Here is a 20,994-nt window from a genome sequence, read left to right as displayed (position 1 = left end):
AAAAAAAAAAAAAAAGAAAAAAAAAGAAAAAACAAACAACTAGCATGGTGAGAGGGAGCAGGGTTGAAGACACAGTAACATGCAGCTCTCAGAAGGTGGCATCCCCTTCTGCAGTGGTAGTGCTGCCCTCCCAGCCCCACCCAGGGGCCCGGTGCACCCAAAGAGAAGGCTGACATTCTCCCAGCCAGAATTAATCACAGGCACATTTTGGTGTGGTTCTAAGAAGCATCTGACCAGTGTAATAGACTTTTCATGTGTCCTGTTGGCTGTGATCCTCACAGCAGCCCTTGAAGATGGGCTGAACACGAGAGACACGGAACAAGAGGCTCAAAAAAACAACAAATGAAACCCAAAACTTAGCAGAGGAAAGGAACAGTAATGATTAGAGCAGAGATAAACAAAATAGAGAATTTTAAACCACAGAGAAAATCAATTAAAGCAAGAGTTGGCTGTTTGAAATGACTAACAAAATTGACAGACCTTTAACTTAAAAAGAGTTAAGATTCAAATAACTGAATCCAGAAATAGGCGAGAGAACATTATAACACATCTTACAGAACAACACATCTTGCAGAAATAAAAAGGCCAAGAGAATATTATGAACAATTAGATGAAATGGACAAATTCCTAGAAAGACACAACCTACCAAGACTGAACAGACCTACAACCAGTAAAAAGACCGAAGCAGCAGTCAAAAATCCCCCAGAAAGAAAAGCCCAGGGCCAGATGGCTTCACTGGCCAGTTCTACCAAACATTTACAGAATTAACAGCAGCCCTCCTGAAACTCTTCTAAAGAACTGAAGAAGAAGGAACACTTCAATGTTCAGCATTACTCTGATACTAAAACCAAAGACACTACGAGAAAGAAAACTACATATTAATATTCTTGATGAAGATTGATGCAAAAATCCTAAACAACACATTAGCAAACAGATTTCAACAATACATGAAAAGGATTATATGCCATGGCCAAGTGGGATTTATTCCTGGAATGCAAGGATATTTCAATGTAAGAAAAACCAATCAATGTAATACACCACATTAACAGAATAAAGGAAAAAAACAACAATCATCTCAGTTGACACAAAAAAAGCATTTGACAAGACTCAACACAACTTAATGATTTAAAACACTCAACAAATGAACAGAAGGAAATTACCTCAACAGCTTAAGGTCAATATATGAAAAGCCCACAGCTAACATGATACTCAGTGATGCCAGAATGAAAGCTTTTCTTCGAAGGTCAGGAACAAGAAAAGGATGCTGCTTTCATTCCTTCTATTGAACATAGTCCTGGGGGTCCTAGCTGGAGCAATCAGGCAAGGAAAAGAAATTTAAGAGGCATCCAAATCAGAGGTAAGAAATAAAATTACCTCTGTTGGTAAACAATATGGTCCTGTATAGAAAATGTAAACATTCCACTTTAAAACTTTTAGAACTAATAAGCAAATCCAGCAAAGTTGCAGGAGACAAAATTTAACACAAATAATTGTTGCATTTTTATACACTAACAATTAGCAATTTGAAAAGGAAATTAAACTGTTCCATTTACAATAGCATCAAAAAGAATAACATACTTGGAAATAAACCAAGCAGCAAGATGTGTACACTGAAAAATACAACACACAGCTGAAAGCAATTTAAAGGACACAAATAAATCAAAAGATATCCCATGTTCATGGATTGGAAGACAATATTGTTAAGATGTCAGTACTACCTAAAGTGATCTACAGATTAATGCATTCCTTTAATGCAGAAAGAGGAAAACTCAATCCAAAAATTTATATGGAAATATCAAAGGACCCCAAATAGACAAAGTGATCTTGAAAAAGAACAATGTTGGAGGTCTCATACTTCCTGACTTCAAAACTTACTGTAAAGTTACAGTAATCAAAATAGCATGGAGCAGGAATTCCTCCTTATCGGTGGTTTTACTTTCAATGGTTATTGTTTAATGGGTACAGAGTTTGTTTTGCAAGATGAAAAGGTTCTGGAGACCTTTTTCACAACTCAAATATACTTAACACTACTGGACTGAACACCTAAAAAAAATAGTTGTGATAAAATACACATAACAAAATTTATCATAATTTTTAAAACTCCAGAAATTTAAAAGAAAGGAAATAGAAGGATTTGGTTTATCAGATAAAATTCAAAACAAGTGGGGAACCAAAAGCATAGGGAACTGTAGGGTCCTTTACAAACCATTTCTGCCCTTGCAGAGCCTGAGTCCTGCACCATACCTGACAGGGTCATCTCCCTTGGGCCTTGGGGTCACTGCAAGTGGCAGAGCCAGAGAGGCTGTTGGGGTCCAGCAGGCCTGGTTTCAGTTCCTGCTGCTGCCCCTCACCAGCTCTGGACCGGAGTCCTCATCTTAGTCTCTTCATCTGTTAAATGAAGATAATACCACCTACTTGACAGAGTTGAGAGCGTTAAATAAATGAGACGACACAAGCTACTCAATGCGGGGCCCATGCACCCAGGTGGCCCTCAGTCAAGTCCTCGCTGGGAGTTAGCCGCCTTCAGCAACACCATCCTGCAAGACTCTCTTTTCCTCCTGCCTCTCTCCTAAGCCTGCTTCATCCTCTTGGATGAAATATTTTTCTTCCTTTGCAGTTGAATCCTTAGAATAGTGAAAACAAAGACCACTGTGTGCTGAGTACTGTTCTGTTCTGGCATCTTAAACCTCTTATTCCAAAGTCTGTGCTGCTCCCGTAGGACTGTTCTCAGCCTGGCGGTAGTCTCCCTGCCTGAGGGATGGTGCTGCCACCTCTTACTGAAGGACTGGTTTCTGAGAGCGAGCGCCTGCGCTGTGCAGCTGTCTCCCATGAGGTACCCTTTGACAAGTCTGTCTGCAGTCTCCTATCAATGACACTGTGGCTTCAATGACACAGGCCATCCCTGCGTGGCTGTGTCGTTCCCTGGCTGCGTTGGGCTTTCCTTCTCCTGCAAATGCTGCCTCGTCTTCCCTTTCTCTCATAACAGCAGCAGGAAGAGCAAGTGCTTTCTCTGCCTCCCCACTGCCTGGCTCCTTCAGCTGTCACTAGCCATCCCCTCTACCCAGCCCTCACTCAGGTGCCGCAATTGCTACTTACTGGCTTCTTCAGGGGACTTGACATACCCTTGAGTCACCTACACCTGAAGAAAACCCTCTCGCCATTCTTCTAAGCAAGCAGTTTGTCTTGTCATGTCCTTTCTGGCTCACATAAGCCCCTCAAAGAGGAGGGGGCTAGGGCCGGTGGTGCAGCAGGAGAGAAGATGGGAAGGACAAGCCCTGTGTCCAGCTTCCTCCTAAATGCTACTCAAACAACCCACAAGGACAGCGGAGGAAAGCAGGCAACATGTTTCTGGAAGATGGAACACAGAAGTGAGTGACAGCTGACTTAGCCTGGAGACACCCAAAACCTAAGCTCCTGCACGGCGAGAGGCCAATGAGCAGTCAGCTGAGCAAAGCCTGCAACACCAGAGGAGTCCAGAACCGCGGCCACAGAGGCAAGGACAGTCCCAGACACAGAAGGGCTGAGAGACCTGCCGCCTCCCCTCAAACCTGACAGAGGACAGCCGGTTCCTTTCTGGAGAGCAAAAATGCCTTGGTGCTGGGGACACACGCCTAGCCGAGTGGTGGTGAGGTAGCACCCTGAAAACGAGCACTGAGGGAAAGTCTGCCGGGCTCCCAGCGCCTGTCCCAGAGCCCCATGCAAGGCCTGCTACCTGCTAGGCTCACAGAGCTCAGCCTCACTTCCAAAGAATGGCTCAGCTTTTCCAGTCAAGATCATGTGTGAAGAAAACCTCTTGAAATACAGAAAAAAGGAGGAGTTAAGAGAAATGGAGGCAATGAAGGGAAGGAAGAAAACTTAAAAAAAATTTTTTTAAAGATAGTACTGAGCCTGTGAATGAACAAAAAGCAGCTTAAAAAAAAAAAAAGATATCAGAGGCCAGGTGTGGTGGCTCCCACCTGTAATCCCAGCACTGTGGGAGGTGGAGGCGGGTAGATCATGAGGTCAGGAGTTCGAGACCAGCCTGACGAACATGGTGTAACCTGGTCTCTACTAAAAATAAAAAATTAGCTGGGCGTGGTGGCAGGTGCATGTAATCTCAGCTACTCAGGAGGCTGAGGCAGGAGAATCGCTTGAACCCAGGAGGCGGAGGTTGCAGTGAGCCAAGATTGTGCCACTGCACTCCAACCTGGGCGACAAGCGAGACACCACCTCAAAAAAAAAAAAAAAAGATATTGGAAATACATATGATGGCAAATAAGTTTTTAATAGAAGAAATGGAGGATAAAGCAGAATATGAAGACCTGGAGGAAAGAAGAAAAGTTAAGAACACTGTAGTTGAAGCCAAGACATCCACCGCCAGAATATCGGGAGTGTCAGAAAGAGAACAAAGAGGAAGGAGGGGAGAAAATGCTCCTGTGATCCAGGATAAGGAGCATTCAGATTGAAATTCCCAGCACAGTCAATGAAAAACACCAGAGTCTACATCCTTGGAAAATTCTAGAATCTGAGGGATAAAAGGAAACCCCTAAGAGCCTTCAGAGAAAAGTTGGACTCACACCCAGGGCACCCGGATCATAGAGCACTGACTTCTCGCAAGTACTCAGGAAGTGAGAAGACAATGAAGAAATGTCTCTAGACTTGTAGATTTCTGAGGGACATGATGTCTAGAATCATCTGCCTAACCACATGATTAACCAAAAGTAGGAGAGAATATACTTCAGCAAAATGTGGCCGTCAGCCCAGCCGGAGGATGGGACAGGAATGAGGGTGGCCTGGATGGCAGCGACACGGACAGCCCAGACTAGAGCTGGGCAGGGAGGACCTTCCGACGGATGGTCGGGGCCGGGTTCTGACTGTGCTCTCAGAATAACGTGAGGCTGAATTACGGTCCTAGAAACCTAAGCAAAAGGCAAAACAGAAAACCAAACTTGAAACAATTTTTAATTTCAAGAAAAAAAGTGCGCCAAGAAAGGAGATGTAATCACAGTAGGCCCTGTGTCTCATCTGAGAGCATGTTTACCTGCTTCTAATTCCGAAATCGATCTGGGGCTGACCCAGCACTATGATGGGTCTGTTGGGAGGATGGCGAGACATGGTAGGAGAGCCAGGTGTCAGGCTTCTACAGTGATGACAGCAGTGGCACATGCCACATGTGAACAGACTACACAGGATGTGTGCCGGTAACCCACCGCAGTCTCTGAGGCAGGCTGCTAACTGTGACTTCATTTTACAGTTGAGGAAGCTGAGGCACAGAGACATTATGTGATTTGCCTAAAGTCACACAGTTCAAGTCTGCTTTAGAACCACTGTGCTCACCCACTTTATGGGTAAAAAGGCAAGACATGATTTAAGACATCAAGAAGTAGCAGTGTAAGTAACAACACAGAGATAAATGCCAAACACAACAGTTAAAAGCCTTAAAAGTGCTGCCTCCAGGGAGTGGAAAGGGGTAGGAAATTACATTTTTCTTGTAAAGTGATCTATTTCCATTATGGACACATGCCATTTTAAAACACTGCGTCAGGGAAAGCCAGGCAGGCACCCGGCTGTGGAGAGCTGGTCTGCAGTGTGACTACAGCCCTGCCTGGCTGGCTGGTCCTAGGTCGCCACCAGCCTGGGACTGAGCTTCCTCACCTGCAGGCGCCGGACTGGGCTGTTTCAAAGTTGTCTTCTGGCTCTTCATGTTCCAGCAACAGACAAGACCAGTGATTTAGAGAGCACGTGCTATAGAGACAACCAGACAGGGTGATATGACAGACTGAGTGGGCCCAGCCCCAGGTCAGGCGCTGTGGGGGCAGGAGCCACCTGCGCGAGGTGGAGGAGGGTGCAGGAGATGAGGTGGGAGAAGTGAGTGTGCTGCAAGAGACTGACGGGGACCCTCTGGGTGCTGCACTAGGGACAGGCTCCAGGGAAACAAAGAAGCCAGGGGCACAGGCAGGCGGTGGGGGAGGAGAGCAGGGGGCAGATGTGGCAGAGGAAGCGTGGATGGGTCTTGGGGCTGGGATGCAGGTGTGGGAGGGACGTGAGTCCTTCTTCCAAATGCTGAGTCCCCAGGGCGGCTGCGCTGCAGGATCCTGACCGTCATTACCCGACAGGTGCTCGTCTTTCGGGCTGGCTCCTCGCCCACTGCTGTAGGCAGCCCCTTCCATCCAGTGCTCGCTCCAGACTCCAGCGCTGCTCTCAGCTGGGAACTTGTGTCACTTTCCTGTATACCCATCCTCCATTTCCCCAGCAGCTGACTCCTGGCAACTTTAGGCCTGAGCACTTGCCTCTTCCTCTTCCCTCAGCACCGCCCTACCCCAGGTTCTCCTTCATTCACATCTGGACTTTCCTATTCCGGCATGCCCCCAGGTCTAAACTGTGTCCCCACGCTGGCTGGGGTGTCCCAGGGCTATCGCAGGGCCAGGCCTGTGGGGTGCACGTCTGGCCAGCCATGTGTTTTTCCCAAGGCCACACCTTTCCTAGTAAAATGTGCCTGAAATCTGGGGAACACTGATGTCACACAGGCTGGTGACAGAACCGAGAGGCAGCAGGGGCACACCTGAAGAGCAAAATGAGCCCTAGACCTCCAGAGCAGCTCTTGTTTGCTGAGAAGAAAACAGAAATCCCGAGTTCAGTGTGACTTCTCCAAGGGCCATTTGTCCACAGGATTGGTGGCAAGCACCAGTGTCCGGGGGCATTTCTAGCTGGTCACAAGCCGCTGCTGGTACCTGGACAGCCGCCTTCTTGTTTGCCTGCCCCTGCAGTCCTGTCTGCAAAGCCCATCTGAAGGAATCGCCACACAGGCCGTCACCTCATGGCAGGGGCACACAGGGCAGTGGAGCGAGGAGCTCCCACCCCCTCAATGTTCACTTCCATTTTTGTTTGAGTCACTTTCACACAAATCAGCAAATCACTTCGGTCATTATGTAACAGTCTGTAGCCCAGACCCAGGCAAGTGGTAAATATTTACCTTCACGCTTGAGCCAAGGTCACCACAGGGAGTCACCATGAAGCACCATTGCCCTCTAAGGCCTTGAGAGAGGAAACAGCAGAAGGCCTGGCTGCCAGAGCTCCACTGGGACAGACGGCAAGGACCCGAGTTCCCGGGAACTTAGCACTGAAACCTGTGTTCTCACTGTAGCCAGATAACAGGTGGTTACAAAATTATATGTCCATTTTTTTGCTTATTTCTAATTTTTCTATAATAGTTACGCAGTTTTCAAAGTCCTTTAAAAAACACTGAAAACTGCTCAGGAAAATGGCAGTTCTGTGGGGCTCAGGTAGCAGGGCAGGCTGCTGGGACAGGTTTGACAAACTGTCCTAGTACACTGAGTGCCTTTTCCCAGATCAGCAGCTCTAGAGGGCAGCGGCCTTGCTGGACCCTCCACCCCACCACGCAGGGGCTGAGAACAGTGAGAGGGCTGTGCTGGGCTTGGGAGTGGGGGTACCTGCGGACCTGGACAGGGCGTGTCTGGAGGTCCCTGCTAGGGTCTGGACAGGACATCTTCTGGCCTTGAGCTGCGACCCTGGGGTGCAGGGGGTGGAGGCTGGTGTCGTCAGGGAGTCGGGAGGCTGCGCAGTCTGCAGGTCAGGCTGTTTCTGAGAGGAGGTGGTCTGCGGGCGAGGCCGGGCTGCCCCCACATGGCTGAGGAGCATCGTCCATCCAGGTGCTGTGGGGAGGCTGGGTCCTCCTCCTGTAGAACGCAGGTGTCCTGTCTGCTACAGACACGTCAGGGAAGTCACAAATGTGTGCCCCTTTCTCTAGCAGAGGGATTGGTAAACACCGCGCCTACAGGTCAGAGCCGACCTGGTGCTCGTTTGTGAACAGCCCACAGGCTAGGAACGGTTTTCACTGGATTAAATGGTGGCCGAAAATCGAAACGTCTCATGATGTGTGAAAACCGTTGGCCATTCTCATCTGCGTGGGCAAGTAACGCCTGATGGGAGCACAGCCCGGCGCATTCCCGTGGCGCGAGCTGTGACCCCCATAGGGGAGCGGCCCCAGTCCCGACGCTCTGGGCCGCGCTCCCCGCGCCGACCGCGGGTGCAGATGCAGAGCTCCCGCTGCGGGCTCACCAGTCGCCTCCTCTCCCCGCAGCTCTGCCCGATGGCCCTCCTCTTCGTGTATGGCACCCTGAAGCGGGGCCAACCCAACCACCGGGTCCTGCGGGATGGCGCCCACGGCTCCGCAGCCTTCCGGGCGCGCGGCTGCACGCTGGAGCCCTACCCGCTGGTGATAGCGGGGGAGCACAACATCCCCTGGCTGCTGCACCTGCCCGGCTCGGGGCGACGCGTGGAGGGCGAGGTCTACGCGGTGGACGAGCGGATGCTGCACTTCCTGGACGACTTCGAGAGCTGCCCTACCCTGTACCAGCGCACGGTGCTGCGGGTGCAGCTGCTGGAGGACCGGGCCCCAGGCGCGGAGGAGCCGCCGGCGCCCGCCGAGGCGCAGTGCTTCGTGTACAGCACGGCTACCTTCCCGCCGGAGTGGGCCCAGCTCCCGCACCACGACAGCTACGACTCTGAGGGGCCACACGGGCTGCGCTACAACCCCCGGGAGAACAGATGAGCGGGGCGGGCAGGGTGGGCCTAGGCCTGAGCCTCCTGGGGCTCCAAGATGCTCCCAGCCCAGCCCATGCTGGGTGAAGGCGGAAGCAGAACAGAGCCCTTTCCAAGGAATCCACGGGAAAAGGAGCCAATATTTCAGTGGCATCTGATTTTACAAATAATGTTGACATGTAAGTAGCAAGCTGGTTCCCTCCCATCTTTCTACCTGATAAGAAAAATGTAGGATTTTAATTCCCCTAAATGGCATTTAGAGAATTTGTGTGATCATGCCCAATTCTTCTTACTCTCCTCTTCCTCCTTGTTCTGTTGCTTTTGTGTGCTCTGCTTTGAGCTCAAGATAACATTTAGGATCACTGTAAAAGACTTCGTGTTGCAGCTAGATTTCAGCAGCGCTACTAGACTGATTGTGGCCTGTAGCCCCTGAGAGAGCTGATTTTAGACGGCTGGGTAAAATTTATAAAGAAGTCCACAGGGAAAGCATGCCATGTATCAGAATGTGTACAGCACCATTCTTCATATTTTTTATATCAAGCTTCACAGCAATATTAAAGGTTATTTAAAATTGAAGTCAGTGTTTTGGGAAATCAAATATAAAAGTGTTGGTGCTGGGTCTGACCCCCACTTTTTTTAGTATACTTATTTAGTAGAAGGTTCTTTACATTCTGGTCCAAAAAAATAATGAACACCCACTTGCTGGGAGACACAGCTGAGCACCCGGGCTCAAGTGGAAGTTTATCTGAGCCCAGATCTCAGCAGTCAGGCCCCATCCCTGCCCCCTGAAGGGAGAGCATTTGGGGGTGGTCCTTTCAGAGAAGAGCCAACGCATTAGTAATTTGCTCTTCAGGCCTGACAGAAGCTTAGCTTCCAAATACAAATAGCACTTAAAATAATTTTAACAAAGCACGAAGTACCAATTACTACCCACCTCCATCTGATAATTGTCAGCATCGACTCAACTTGGTGCACGGCTTTTTGCTTCTGCTTCCCAGCAAAGTCTGAAACGTAGTCCAAGAATTTCAGAACCAAATGAAAATGCAGCTGCTGTGATCCTCAGTAACCTCGTTCTCTGTTGGGAGAGCTCACTTACTCTTCAACTTAATGGCAGACTGTGATCGCTAACTGCATCTGGTACAAAAGCATGATCATTATTTTTAGCTTCTTTTGCTTAATTGGAAACTTGCTTCACAAAAAAACACAGAAAGGCTGGGATGGGTCTCAGCTGATCAGCTTCTGGCAGCCCCATCCTTGATGGGGTGGGTGAGGCCCCCCAAGCACCCTGTGACTGCCCCGCTTGTGCAATGGGAAAGGGACCAGACAGCATGCTCACCCTCAAAATAGTGCAGACGGAGCACCCTAGGCTGCCAGGAAGCCTCAAGGTGACCTCCATAGGGGTCAGCCATCAGCACCACACCCACATAGAGAGCCACAGCAGGAAGGGGATTGCCTAAATCTGCATCTGCACTCCCCAGTCCTTAAGAAGTTATGAAAATCAGCACCAGGAGTGAGGGCCTCACTTCCAGAAGAAGGCAGGCAATGAGATGAAAAAAAAGTCAAGTGCTAATAAAGCCAGGCAGAGAAATGACATTTATAGCAAACTTCCAAAAGGATCACAAAGAAATGCTGGTGGTCCACTGGCAGAGCCTGTTGCCTAAGTATACATTGTCTTCATTCAAAAAAAGGGGCAAACTAATAGTTAGACAAACGCTGTTTTATTGTTTTCAGTTTGACACTAGGAAATCTCACAGGAGAAGTACAAATCATACGTACAGCATTTACATCAATGAAAATTTCCATTGGTGATTTTTTTTGGCAGAATATTGGTATTGATTCTGTGTAATATGATGATGTAAAACGTAGCTGCATGGGAGTGTTCTGTAAAATGCCTGAATCAATTGTGTGAAAGCATCACGCAAATGGCGAATTAATTTGGGTGATGACTGAAAGGTTATAAATCATTCATTCCAGTTCCACGAGCAGATCCCCTTCTCCAACTGTGTCTCCAGCTCGACAGTGTACAGATTTCACCTTGAATTTTTAAAAATGCAGGGGGAGGGGAGAGTAAGAATTAGTAACCAGATCCAGGAGGCAGTAGGCTCCTAATCCACTTTTAGAAATGCACAGTCCTGCAGGCCCAGCAGCCCAGGCACGAGCCACCCCACCGGAGCCGGTCGGAGGGACCCTGGTGAACGGCGAGGTGCCCTGGTGGCTCTGCCGCACCCTCCCCTTTCTCGCCTCCTCTGTCCTCAGCACCTTCACAGTGGCCAGCCTGAGGGCTGCGCTCTGGCCCCTCACACTGGGTGCACTCAGGTTGAGGCGGGCTTTTCACTGCCAGGTGACTTCTAACCCCTGGCCGCCCCCTCTTCCTGTGGTTTTAGGTTGTGGAAATGTTCTCTGAGAATTAACGGAATATTTAGTGTAAAAGAAAAAGAATAAAACATTCGATAGTCAGATCAGCTGCTGAGTAGGAAGAGGACTTCCCTAGCGTGAGCGCCACCTTCCTTTTGAAGGAAAACAGAGTCCTCGGCAGTGGTGGGGCTGTGCGGTCGTCCTTTCCAGCATCATGGGTGTGTGGACTGTGCCTCCTTGTCCTACCAATTTTGGTTAATCTTTATCAAGTTTTGCTTTCCCAAATTTGTGTTCAGGCTCAATTAGCAAGGAGGGGGCTGAGGTGGGGAAGAGACAGTCATCTGACTTGGTGGAGGCTCTGGCTCGGGCCTGAAAATTAACAACGGGTTGGAACTAATCAGCCACTGCAGACCTTGCTGCTTGGACTGAAGAGGCTGCTTTCCACGATGCTCCTGTCTCCATTTAGCAGCCCTCCTACATGACGTCGTTTTAGTGACGCTACGATTGCCACAGCTGAGGATCTGTTTCCTTTGTGAACTTTTTCTCTGGGAGGAAAAGTGGCCTCGCAGGTAGGAACCAGGCCCTGCTACTCTGCATGGGGGCTTCGGGCCACTTCTGTGGTTCCTGGCTAGGTTGGAATGGAGAGGCCTGGGCATGGGGAGAGGCGAGCGGAATGCACAGCATGGCTCTAGCCATGAGGGGGGAGGGAGACCCAGGCCATGAGGACGGGAAACCCACTGATGCGTGGCACCACGACCCTTCAGGGAACTAAGGCCAAGTTCATCTCTGCATTAGCACCTCAGTCCCACAGCACAGGGCCCTTGGCGTGCAGCAGACACACCTTCTCAGTCCCCACAACTAGGCCAAGTTCTCATCAGGGATGGGTGTCATGACACTAGCAAGCACAAACGTTAAATCCCAAAGAACCAATAAAAGCATCTTTACATCAACAGAAACCAATGTTTTCTTGTTCACTTTTTTAAAAAGTAATTTAGAAAGAATTCCTTAAAACACTGCAAATCATGCCATTTTACTCTCCACATCCCACCAAGACGCCGCAGCTGTCTGCACCCCACCAGACCTGCTGCTGGCTCCCGAGTGCTGGCATACACCTGGGCCTCTGTTCTCCCTGCCCCTTCTCTGAGAATCAGCTTCATTGCCTTCTGCAGTGACAGAGCACGATACTGAGGCCGCGTCTCTCTGATGCAAACCTGGTTTTGAACTGATGGATCTCTTTGTACCCAGTGGTCCCAAGACATGGCCACATGCAGAACATGGCCAGCCCCGCGCTTCCAGTCATGCCCCACCCTGCAGACACTTCCCAACCCAAATGGCCCTCGGAAAAGATCTTTAGCTACTAATGGGATCCTTTTAGTCACAGGTAGAATAATGAAGTTATTGCTTAAAAAGACTTTTGTATTTTCTTCAAGGAAAAAATACACTTAAGTTTCACTATAAATGAATTTCAGTACTAATAGATACTCTCCTTTTTTTCTCACTAAATAATTAAGTCCCACATGCACATGGGGTTTCAGCTTATCTTGATCTGCAACTGAATTGTTCTCTTTGCAGAGAAATTGTCTTGAAGAGTTACATTAATTTTTGCAATCTGTAAAACCATTTCCTGCTGTTTGACCTAAGTCTCAGATAACTAACTGACTCCAAGACAGATGTAAACATTAAAAATTAAAGAGCCCTTAATTTGAAAGACATTAAGGTGAAGAACAATTGTTCTTTGACTACCTGAACATAATACACAGACTTTTTTGGAAGGCATGCTCTGGATGAGGCAGGGACGCATCAGGGCAGGATGGGAAAGCTCCCAATCCTAGTGGCCTCCTCTGTAAAAGGGAGAAGGGGAAGAGGGCGCCTGCCTCTGCAGTCCCTTTGCAGCCAAATCATCCATGATTCAAAGGTGGATGTTCCTCCATCACAGGCCGGCCTGGGCTGATGGGGACTTGGGGACTTACCGTGCCAGTTTTCCCAGCTGTCATACTATTCTGCATTTTCATGGCTTCAATCACACAAATTTCTTGACCTTCAGCGACCTGGAAAACAAAGGAGTTTTAAAAGCATCTAATTTGCAATAATGCTTAGGAACGAAGCCATTACAAAATTACCTTTCAAATGCCCCAAAATTTGTGTCTCTAAACAGCTGCAAAGATCTCTAATATTTCCTATTCCAAACTCATCTTTAGGGACAGTAGAGAAAAGCCATTCTCTCTAAGTCCTTGTTGGAAAAAAGTCAGGGACTTTTTCCCTGACTGGTGGACCCTGGAGAACTGGGGACCCCGGCTGCCTGGGGGGCCTACCCTGGGTATCTCTGGGTCTGGCTCTGCCACTGACAGAGGTGCTGGGAAATTGGGATGTCTTCCACTTACCTGAAACGTCCAGAAATCTTTACAGACAGACTCAAGGTTGCCTGGGTTGAAGGGGGAAGGGGAATGACTACTGAAGGATACAGGTTTTTTGTTTTGTTTTGTTTTGTTTTTGAGATGGAGTCTCAGTCTGTCACCAGGCTGGAGTGCAGTGGCTCGATCTCAGCTCACTGCCACCTCTGCCTCCCTGGTTCAAGCAATTTTCCTGCCTCAGCCTCCCAGAGTAGCTGGGACTACAGGCATGTGCCACCACACCCAGCTAATTTTTATATTTTTAGTAGAGTCAGTGTTTCACCATGTTGGCCAGGAGGGTCTTGAACTCTTGACCTCGTGATCCACCCACCTTGGCCTCCCAAAGTGTTGGAATTGCAGGCGTGAGCCACTGTACCCGGCCAGGATACAGGTTGTTTTTTTTTTTTTTGAGACAGAGTCTCACTCTGTTGTCCAGGCTGGAGTACAATGGCGCAATCTTGGCTCACTGCAACCTCCGCCTCCCAAGTTCAAGTGATTCTCTTTCCCCAGCCTACTGAGTAGCTGGGATTACAGGTGCCTGACACCACACCCAGCTAATTTTTGTATTTACAGAAGAGTAGAGATGGGGTTTCACTATATTGGTCAGGCTGGTCTCGAACTCCTGACCTCATGATCTGCCTACCTCGGCCTCCCAAAGTGTTGGGATTACAGGCGTGAGCCACCACACCCGGCCTTGTACAGGGTTTCTTTTGGGAGTGATAAAAATGTTCCAAAATTGATTGTGGTGATAGCTACACAACTCTGAATTGACTAAACCACTGAATTGTACACTTTCAAGGGCTAAATTGTATGTGAATTACAGCTCAGTATAGCTGTTACCAAAAACAAAACAAAACGAAACAAAACACCAAAAGCACACCTTTCTGTCTATAGTCCCGGGGAGCTGGGAACAGCTCAGCCCTGGTGCCCCGAGGACCACTGTCCCATCCTCTACACGACACAATGAGTACCCATAACGAGGCAGCTTCTGAAAAGCCCTTTCCCACTGGGAATGACTTCCAGGGAGCTACACACATTCCACGGGAGGAAACTGGGAGTGCCCAGGGGCCCTTGCCCAGACTGCGTTCAGAGCTTGCCTTTCATTCTGAGGGGCAGCCAGGCTGAGCTGGGTGGAAGCTCACTGGAGTTAAGCCCAAGGCTTCACTGTAGGAATTCACTGCGGCTGAAAACCATGCTACACACTCACTTCACTCTGCCTCGATGGGTCAGCATCCTGAGCCAGCCAGGTTTTTCTCTTGCCTTTATGAAAAAGGGCCTCCCAGTCTTTGAAAGGGGCAAGTCCAGGTTCCTAGGGCAACGGCTGTGGGTGTGGGTGGGCGTCCTGGCGTGGGACTCCTGGCCCGTTACACCACCGTGGCCATGCTCGACCAATGCCACTGAAATGCCTAGAAAATGTTCTTTCCTGAAATCCCCAGATGATCTTAAGTTCCCCTCCAGGCCCCCCATGTGGCACAAGCTGTCTTGCTGGCACTCTGGAGCGCCCGAGCCCGAGGTACTCTTTTCCTCTGCTGTTCAGGTGGTGGGCTGCTTTTTCCTGGCACAGAAATATAGGAAAAGAGAGGATGCCAAGGCTTTGGTGCTGGCACAGAGGAGAGACACTGCGCTGAGGAGCTGGGCCTGGAAACGCAGCCCGCGCTGCCCTTTTTGATTCATTTTCACCTGGCATCTGCATTCCAGGGCGAATGAAGAATCGGCCTCAAGTGCTATTTGCAGGGGGATGGGAGGGGCAGCGCAGAGACAATGCAGAGGCCCCAGTCAGGGGCCTAAGAACAGTCGCTCCCTCCAGCCGGCATTTTAGAGCCCTTTTTCTCTCTTAAAAGGCAGGCAGGGACCAGGGAAGCCAGGAGCAGGCCTGGTTCACTGTCTGCACCTGCCAGCCAGCTGTACACAGAGGATCCTGGAAGCCCAGCCGTGTCCTCTTTGAAGCTGGACTCACTGCGACCCACTGCGACCCACTGTTACCCAGGACTGGGCACTCAGGCAACAGGACCGGGGACTCTCTGGGAAATGAATCTGAGACTCAAAAGAACATAATGGAAATGCCATCCAAAAATTTAGGAATCCACCTTCCTGCTCTGGGCACTATTCTCTCTCCAGACGGAGGAGCTCTCTGGGGAATACATGCCTGCCTCCCACACACCCACTCAGCCCTTCCTCTGCAGGCATCTGAGGGCCCAGGACTGGTCGGAGCCCTGTCTCCCCACCATGCACCTCGGCTTCGCATGGGTGGCACAGCCCCTACCCCCTCTGCCAGCAGCTGTGCCCCTCTGCCACTTGTCCCCTCCCATCCCATCGCTCAGAATCTGTGGGCCAGACGGGCAGGCAGCTCCTGCTTCTGTTTTACAGGATCTTCAAGTAGGCGCATTAGCAACTAAAGTGCAAATATGAAGCAGAAATGAGGCCTGGGGATTTCCCAATGTCACGCCGGGTGCAAAGGCCAATCTGAGCCGGCTACAGTTCTACGCTGGGCTCACCAGGGCCTGGGAGCAGGCAGGTGGTGGACAGGGGCTTATGGGCTCTGCTGTCACTGCCACCGACCCTCTTTGTGGCTGGCTCTGTGCTTCTAACATGGGTGATCTGCAAAGAGGTGACACACAGGTGACTGCAAGTGCTGGGTCCCTGATCGCTCACAGAACAGAACCTCAGACTTAGCCTGCTACAGTCAGGAAAAGTGGGGAAGCCTGAAATTAAAGCAGTCCTTCCCTCTGATTGTGAGAGTCCAGCAATTCCATTAAAAGAACTTTAAAGAAAGTGTGTCTCTACTGAAGTGATCCCACCTTCTCTCCAACCCACAGCACAGCCCTGAATCATAGAATTAGATCCTCCTCTCACTCCTGTTTCCCCTCCCTAGTTCCTCTCATGGTGTCCAAAGTCTATTTAGAGTATTTAGCTCTATCTATCTATCTATCTATCTATCTATCTATCTATCTATCTATTTATTAGAGACAGAGTCTCACTCTGTTGCCCAGGCTGGAGTGCAATGGCTCGATCTCAGCTCACTGCGACCTCCACCTCCCAGGTTCAAGCTATTCTCCTGCCTCAGCCTCCTGGGTAGCTGGAATTATAGGCATGCACCACCACGTCCAGCTAATTTTTATATTTTTAGTACATACAGGGTTTCACCATATTGGCCAGGCTGGGCTCAAACTCCTGACCTCAAGTGATCCACCAACCCTGGCCTCCCAACGTGCGGGGTTACAGGTGTGAGCCACTGCACCCAGCAAGAAATGAAAACCTAAGTAACCCACTTCTCTATTAACTTTACACAATCTGTTTTGTAGACCATTTTCACTAATTTATCCCAAAGAGATGGTGCTTAAAAACTTCCTTGATGACCTACAAAACAGTGAGAGACAGCTGGTTCAACAGAATCATGTTCTACCGCCCCCAACACACACACACACACACACACACACACACACTCTCTCTCTCTCTCTCTCTCTCTCTCTCGTGAACTTAATTGAATTTCAACTTGTTTCATCCTTTGGAAAAAATCGAGCTGGAGAACCAAATTTGATATAAACCAAACATCAAAGAATGCAATGGAAACAAACTACGTCCGCCCCAGTCTGTTGGAAGAGGCTGCACTGGAAGGTGTGCTCCAGGGATGGGCAGACACGGAGCTGGGCTCCTTCCAACAATAACAACATGCCGCCACTCGGCCACTGGGAGCAGGGGCTCTCACCTTAGGACTTCTGAGCCTTGCTACCAGCAGCGCTGGCTATTGCAGAATGCACTGCACACCCTAGGCTCCACGAGGGAGCTGGGCAGTGGGCCCAGTGGAGGCAACACCCTCCTGATTCCCCTGGGGCACTGGGGAAGCCAGGCATTAATTGGGTGCACTGAGAGGGGCCTCCGCCATTCCGTCTCCATCAGACACCCCCATGTGCAGGCCGTTCCTGCAGGATGTGTGCGCACGTTTCTCCAACACTTTTGTGAATCATCTGATGAAGACTTAATGACTGTGACAGGATGTCTCCAGTGTTGGGCTTACAAAGTGGTCACAAGCCTCGAAAGTCTTTTTGATGAACCAAGTGGGCCTGATGTATTTCCCCGCTCACTGTCTAATTGGTGTAAAGTTTGGAGGTCTGAATCCTGTATCTTTCATCCAGCTTATTGCGTCCTCTCCTTTGACACGGGGTCAAGGTTCACATTCGCATCCGATTATCAGAGCAGCACTCATTAAGCCGGAGTCGGCGTTGCCCCAAAAGAGGCTTGAGAGAAACCTTGGCCCATTTACTCAGCAGATTTTTGCATGTTGCGGGGGCCAGAGTGTCACCCAGCGTTGCTCTGTGCTGAAGAGCTGCAGACACCTCCAGCTGATGATGAATTGTGAGTGATGGGAATCAAATCCCGTAAAGCCAGCTGCTTGCCATGGTCGGCACAATGACTCTAATGGATATAGGCTGCCAATTTTCCAGTTTTACTGGCAAGTCTTCCAAGTGTAATTAAGGGAAGTTATAAATGATATGGAAATCTATCAAGTTCCATTTATTTTCAGAGGACTCTTTCCCCAGAGACTTTTATCTTCAAGCTTATAGTATGCTTTGTTGTGCTAATGATTTAAACCACTTCTTATTTCTGATTAAAGCCCCCAATATCCCTTCTACCAAGTTCTCTTCACTCCTTCCGCAAAGATTAAAAGACAGAGAACCTTCTCCAGCACTTGCTCCTGCTCAGAAAACAAGCTAAGACAGGGACATATTTAGCAATGCGGATCCTTCAAACTGCAAACTGCCATGGCCACTAAGAACGCTCAAAGAAAGTGCAGGAAGAAAAAGAGAAGAGAAAGGGGGAAAAAAGACCACCAAACATAAAAGGAAGCCCCCACAAGTACAGACTTGAAAGTGGTGCTCAATAGCAGATATTCATCAGAAGGTAGTGTCGCTCACTAATGTTATTTGATTTGGAATAAAAGCATGAAAATGATGGCAAAGGCCTAAAATTGGAGATGTAAAGGATGACTGCACAGTATTCCATTTCTCAATTTCATCCTTCAGAGCCACAAAATGGGGGTGATACAGTGAGTGGATGAGATTTACAGTAACAGCTGTGGTCTCCCACACAAGGGAGGCCCTTCTAATGGGCTGAGGTCTGTTTAGAACAGACGGGGAGTAACAAAACAAGGTTCCTTATTAAGAGTGTGCAGTCAAATTTCTGATAAAGAAAATGACGAGGGAGTCAGGTCTCCTTTAAGACGGCCCCATCCTCTCGTTGTTGCCCGAACCCAGGGCTGTTTTAAAGGCGTTATCATGGAAATATAGGCCAAAGGACGTACACAGCATCGAGTGCCCCCACCCCCCAGGAAGCCCACTCTCTAGCAACTGTAAGGAATGCAGAGGAAACTGTGCCAGTGGCATATGGCTTTCCACTGCGCTAAACATTCACACAAAAGACAGGTTCATCAGTCATTGGAGTATCTGGATAAAAAATTAGCTCCTGATGGATGGTATTTTGAGCTTACCTGCTGCTAGTACATTACCAGAGAAACACAGGTTTTGAAACTCACATGACATTAGAAACTGCAGACCATGAAATACGACACGTGCAGGAGCGCACAATGTACGCCAGATTATACAAAATAATAAATAAGCTATTTAAACCCTCTGCCTAAAACTGGGCCCGCTGCAAGGAACCCTGGGTCACTTCTACGCAGGCCAATTAATGCACAGCATCTGCTGTACAGAAGCAGGGCATGAAGCACTTCCGAATGATTTCGGCAATTAAAAGAAAACTGTTTCCTGCCTGTTCAGACAGCAACTGTTTCAATGCAAGAGTGAGCACCAAATCACTGTGTGCAGCTGAAAAATTAAGTCCCCTTTTTGGGGAAGAAGGGTGGGTGGGAGGAAGAATTTTTATGGAAAAAGGAGGCTTCTTTTGTTGTCCTACGCTCTGTGTTTTTCTGCCAAATTAGACAGAAGGCTCGGAGGGCTCAGCAGCCCGCTGCAGTTTCCGCTTCTGCGGCACTGGCCGCCGGAAAACACGGATCAATATCAGCCCTGCTGACTGCACCACAAAAGTGAAAATCCCTCCATTTCATTGTTCAAGGCTGGTCTACTTGGAACGCAGGTGCCTGAACGGCATGTATTTTAAGGCCTTCAGATCTGAAGAAAGGTTCAGTTAACAGTCACAAGAAAAGGCATCTCAGATTGAGTGAAAAGGCACTGCGCACATCTGATTATATTAATAGCAACTTCCTCTTTCTGAGCTGGTAAGATAGGCTGGTAAATATCCCTGGATATTTCCTGAAAAAGAAACATATATTCACATCCCAACATTTTCATGTACAGCGAGACGGGGAAGAGGCCACGGGAGATTTTGCAGTATCTGAGCAAGGATGGAACCATCATCAAATCACAAAGAAAGACACGGTGGCAGGAGAGGTCCTTCTGCAGCTGAAGGCTCCTCTAGTGGCCCATGCACGAGCGGCCTCATTCTGGAGGGCTCGGGGACCAGGGGCCACCCGTCCAGCCCTGCTGCTGGCTCCAGACTGTAGGCACACATGCCATCTGCCCAGTGCTCCCCTTGTCTCTCGAGTAGGGCTCCCCAGAACTAGCCAGCACTCGAGGGGTGAAGGGCAGAAATACAGACTTGTGGCCAATATAAAACAAGTCCAGTTTCTCTTACAATTCCTTAAAATGAAGAAAAATACGACTCCCTACTGCCCTCTAAGTTAGCTCAAAACCAGAGCCGAAGCCCACGGTTACAAAGAGAACTAGTGAAAACTGATGTCACTCACAATACCTTCGGAAAACAGCCTGCATCCTCTACCTCTGTCAAGCATGCTACTTTAAAGGACTCTGTGAGGGGATGATTTCTGTAAACTTACATTTTTAGCAAAAGAGAAAAGGGTATTTTAAATCTTGGTAAGGTTGAGAATGGTCACTTACAAAAATGTTTAAAACAAAGAAAACACACCTTCTACTCCCAAGCAGATCAGTCCTGAGAAATGAAATCAAACACCAAGCTTGGAGAGGACTCTCCTATATTTAATATACTGGTCTATATAAATATTTTTATATCAATAATTATCACTGAGTAAATTAAACCGTAAAATTCCCAGATTGTTACCTCCAACAAAACCCAACTCTAAAAATCAATGTTATCTGGAAAAGATTAAAAGGCCAAACCCAGGGGCATTGTTACCTCTGAAGACGACAGGACGGGAGTGAGACGGGGCGCTTGGCACAGGGAAAGTGCATGTCTCATTGTTAAATAGCATTTGAATCACGTATGAAAATGGTGAACAGAGGGCACAGGAGTGCTTGTTGGATTCTTCCCTGTAACTTTCTGGATGTTTGTAGTGTTTCATAATTTTAAAGTTTTAAAATGTTAACGGATGCATGGATCTGTGTGCGCGTGCTGTGGGATACAATCTGAGGTTTGGGTGAAAACTGGCATCTTGTCAAATAAACTGCTTAACTATTGCTATAAAATATGTAAATTTAATTATTGCAATTATCTGATGATTGTAAATCAAGGTATCCAGAAACTGGAAACTCTGTCAAGCAGCCAGACTCGCCCCTCTACAGGGAGAGATGCAATGACCGACCCTGGGCTGCGTGAGGCACACAAGCGCAATGCCAGGCGAGTGCACGCCAGGAGGGCCCAGCCCTGCCTTCTCTTTAGGATTCTTGAGAGCTTATGAAATTTTCAAATCTTGTTTCTTTTTTTTTTTTTTTTTTTT

At 48.6% G+C, this 20,994-nt stretch overlaps 2 protein-coding genes across 9 annotated transcripts in view; one reads left to right on the top strand and one right to left on the bottom strand.

Moving 5' to 3' along the window:
* GGACT (gamma-glutamylamine cyclotransferase) overlaps window positions 1-20,994 on the top strand; it is a 77,083-nt gene that overhangs the window by 47,088 nt on the left and 9,001 nt on the right. For 2 of the 5 annotated variants that reach the window (XM_017503575.2, XM_037729605.1), the window contains one exon: window positions 8,081-9,117. The exons of 2 other annotated variants lie outside the window; for them this stretch is intronic. In XM_017503575.2, coding sequence (XP_017359064.1) covers window positions 8,090-8,551 — 462 coding nt within the window. In that variant the 5' untranslated portion in view covers window positions 8,081-8,089 and the 3' untranslated portion in view covers window positions 8,552-9,117. Of the gene's footprint in view, window positions 1-8,080; window positions 11,853-20,994 lie in introns of those variants that run through there. One more of the 5 variants, XM_017503576.2, reaches the window with a different exon arrangement.
* The window catches only part of PCCA (propionyl-CoA carboxylase subunit alpha), a 429,187-nt gene continuing 418,436 nt past the window's right edge, over window positions 10,244-20,994 (bottom strand). For all 4 annotated transcript variants that reach the window (XM_017503569.1, XM_017503572.1, XM_017503570.1 and 1 more), the window contains 2 exons: window positions 12,867-12,944; window positions 10,244-10,575 (listed from right to left, as the gene is read on the bottom strand). In XM_017503569.1, the coding sequence (XP_017359058.1) occupies window positions 10,507-10,575; window positions 12,867-12,944 (147 nt within the window). In that variant the 3' untranslated portion in view covers window positions 10,244-10,506. The remainder of the gene's footprint in view (window positions 10,576-12,866; window positions 12,945-20,994) is intronic.

The sequence above is a fragment of the Cebus imitator genome, unplaced genomic scaffold, assembly GCF_001604975.1.
Source record: "Cebus imitator isolate Cc_AM_T3 unplaced genomic scaffold, Cebus_imitator-1.0 Scaffold312, whole genome shotgun sequence".
NCBI lineage: Eukaryota > Metazoa > Chordata > Mammalia > Primates > Cebidae > Cebus > Cebus imitator.
This window is presented reverse-complemented; position numbering and strand designations above follow the sequence as displayed.